This window comes from Cynoglossus semilaevis, chromosome 14 (assembly GCF_000523025.1).
Source record: "Cynoglossus semilaevis isolate Cse_v1.0 chromosome 14, Cse_v1.0, whole genome shotgun sequence".
NCBI lineage: Eukaryota > Metazoa > Chordata > Actinopteri > Pleuronectiformes > Cynoglossidae > Cynoglossus > Cynoglossus semilaevis.
Genome location: NC_024320.1, coordinates 21,866,288 through 21,869,820, shown reverse-complemented (window position 1 = coordinate 21,869,820; position 3,533 = coordinate 21,866,288). Strand labels below are relative to the sequence as shown.

At 41.6% G+C, this 3,533-nt stretch overlaps 1 protein-coding gene across 1 annotated transcript in view; it reads right to left on the bottom strand.

Moving 5' to 3' along the window:
• Positions 1-395: 395 nt before the first annotated feature.
• prodha (proline dehydrogenase (oxidase) 1a) overlaps positions 396-3,533 on the bottom strand; it is a 10,167-nt gene continuing 7,029 nt past the window's right edge. Inside the window, exons 12-13 of the mRNA XM_017038350.2 lie at positions 2,714-2,919; positions 396-1,093 (exon numbers count right to left, since the gene is read on the bottom strand). Of these exons, the coding sequence (XP_016893839.1) occupies positions 903-1,093; positions 2,714-2,919 (397 nt within the window). The 3' untranslated portion in view covers positions 396-902. The remainder of the gene's footprint in view (positions 1,094-2,713; positions 2,920-3,533) is intronic.

The following is a 3,533-nucleotide window of genomic DNA, read 5'->3' as shown; positions in this document are numbered from 1 at the left end:
AAAACCTCCCCGCCAGGTTGACAGCCGTGGCCCCCCCCCCCCCGTGCCGGGTGCCACGAGGCGGGGGGGGGGGTTTCTGAGAATAATGGTTTTGGGAATTTCCAGCTGTCAGGGTTGAGGAACAGGAAGTGTTCCGAAGAGTCTGGTACAGTCCCTGGGACCGTGAACACGTCTTTGAAACCAAACAAACGTTACAGTCGAAGACATCAGTGCGGTAAACTACCGTTTGAAATTAAGTCACAGTCGTGTGACAGGAGTGTGCAGTAGTACAGTAATACAAGCATACACTCATACACGACCCGCACATATATTCACACATATATATTTATATATGTGAATATATATATAAATATATATGTATATATGTGTATGTAAATATGTTTATATATTATACATAAAAATACATATATGTATATACATACATATATAAATATATATGTATATATATTTACACCTAAGGCACACTTGGTAAATATAGATAAACAACAAAAATATATATTGTATGTGTACATACATTTGTATGTATACATACATAAATATATATATATATATGTGTGTGTGTGCATTTGCATAGTTCCATCATATTGCACAGGTTGTTGTGCTTTTTTTTTGCAGACTTGGCATTTTCATCAGGATTTTAAAAAATTAGTGTCATCATAAACTAGCAATAAATCATCGCTTCTTTAAAAAAAAAAAAAATGTTACGCAAGTGGTCTCATACCACCAGAGGCAAAAATATAACCCTGGGCCTCATCAGGACATAAACAGGACCATCATTCTTCTTCTACTGGGAGGTATGTCAGACTGCTGCTGCTGCTGCTGCTGCTGCTGCTGCTGTGACGCGGCTGGAATGCTTGTAGAAATACCACAGTCAGTCACTAAGTGATCCATGGTCCTGAGGGTCAGTACACTGGTTTGTAGAGAATCTGACCGGCCAGCAGCCTGCGCTTCAGCTCCTTCCACAGCAGGCTGCGCTCTCTCTGGGAGCCCTTCATGAAGCCCCGGTTCTCCTGAGCACGGCGGGACAGGTACGGGATGACCTCATTGACAGGACCGTAAGGAACGTACTTGTAGACGGGGAATCCAGCCTGACCTGTTTTTAAGACAACAGGTCCAAGAGTTACACTTTAAAACAGCGCTGGTTGTCGCCACCATGTGTACACTCTGTGTAATGACAGCCGAGAGCCTTTCATCTAAAGATGTAGCAGAGAAATCAAACGGATGGAAAAAAAACATGACGTGAATTATTTAACTCAGTTGAACTAGAACTACAACTACCAACGTCTGTTAATAGTTAGCCAGCTAACCTGAACCAAACCCAAAGATAATCCGTACATAATAGCGCCTCCTGTGGTATGAACTGATCAAACTGTTGTCATACTATAGTGTTTTGGGGACAAGAAACCTATGATGTCGTCAAAGTTGTATGTTAGCTAGGGCTGTGTACTGGCAAGAAAACTCGCAATACGATATGACGTATCACGATACGGGGCAACAATACGATATATTGTGATATATATTGCGATTCTATAGGTACAACGATATATTGAGTTGATTTCACTTGGTTTTAAGAAGGTTAAAAACTGGGAAAGAATGATACGTGAGGTGATACGATACGTATCACGATATATTGTGATGTTATAGGTACGGCGATATATATTGGGGTTTTTTTTTAAACATTTTAATTGGAGTCCCAGTGTGATCCTAGTCTCAGACTCTGTTCCATCTGAACATCAGGTTACTGACACTGGAACAGAGGGATCTACATTTGGAATCACTAGAGAAGAAAGAAAAGACAAAGATAAAGAACCAACATCCCAAAAAACAAATATCGCGATATATCGTCGTATCGATATTTTCTCACAGCCCTGATGTTAATTATCTGCACCTGTTACTGTCGTGTTCCACGTGCCTCGTGTCGGGTGGACAGACAGACAGACAGAAGTACAGTATATAAATGTGCACGCATCACTATCAGCCACCAGTAGGAGATAAGTTTATCGTTAGACTAACAGCGACCGTCTGTGCTTACACAACACGACGTGAAGAAGCTGATAACAGAACACACACGCGGACCGTAAAGTTGTCTGTTGGCAGTTTATCTCCACTGTGTGTCCTAAGGTTACTGACCAGGTCAAGAGGTCAAAGTCGGTTAAGACGTTCAGTCCACGTGGCTGTGACCCAGACGTGTGTACAGCGATCCCTCTGCTATCACGGCAGTTGCGTTCAAAGACCGACCACGAGATGGGAAAAATTGCGAAGTAAAGGTGAGATCGTTATTATGGTATTTACGTAAATATTTGCCCTAAAGACAAGGGGAGATGCTACGATGCATGAGCCAATCAGCGTGAGGAACAGAAGAGCACGCTCAATTAGCCAATAGTACAGCGAGTACGCGATGTATTACCCAATAGTATGCTGTGTACCATCTCAGCTAGGTAAACAAAGCTACCAGGGAATGTTCGCAAACGCGCTTATCTCAATTTCAGTAAACAAAGCTACCAGGGAACGTTCACGCTTATCTCAATTTCAAAACAAAAATCCACATTTTTAAAGCCAAAACTTTCGTACATATAATTATTTTATGCCTTTTTGTTTTGCTATATTTTGCAAAATCGGATTTAAAAGAGAAACTGGTGATCTGTGCGTCACGTGTCCCAGCGATGTCAGCGGCCTGCTGTACAACCATCAGTAAACGTGGACCATAACTCACCCAGCGGGAAGCTGATCTGGTCGCACATGCCCAGCAGCTGTCCAAAGTAGACCTTGTTCTCAGACGGTGAAAGGCCCATGTCGTTCATCCTGGGGACACAGAGGGGGGAGACAGAGCGTCTTACATAAGGACGGCTGGAGTCCAGTTTCAACAGCTTTGTAAAAAAAAAAAAAAAAAAAATGTTATTGTCACAGAGTCTGGGGTATCAGTTAGATAAGGGGGCAAATGGACCGCTGTTAGAGACTAAAGGGCTAACGTAATCTCCTGAGACACTAAGAATCAGTTAAATGGTCTTGGACAGATCCTAAAAAAAACAAGGAAAAAAATGAGTTCAGAAAAAGACAAATGTTCATCAAAAACCATTAATGGAACAAGAATATGTGAATTAAGCAAAAACTGCAGCTAACAGCTAACGAAAATACATCTAAAGATTTAATGTTGGCTTAATGTTGGAGCAGATGTCATCGACAAAATTAGCGTAGCATTACTGAATGACTACTTACTCACAGCAACATCTGAATGCTGCCTAAAAAGCTAGCATCAAGTTAACTGGCTGAAATGTAACCAAAACGCATGACAAAAACAAAATGGAATAAATTCATAAAAATGTACAAAAAAAATCTATAAAACAAACTAAAGCCCATGTACACAGAAAAGATGTGAGATGATTGAGGTCAAAGGTCACCAGCCTCTTTTAAATCACTGGTCCCTGAGCAGCGCTAACAGAATGAAACAGAATCTGCTCCTGGTACACACTGAACCTTCAACCGTCTTCAGTTTCACATGCAGCCTCCAGGGGGGTGTAAGGAGGGAGGGAGGG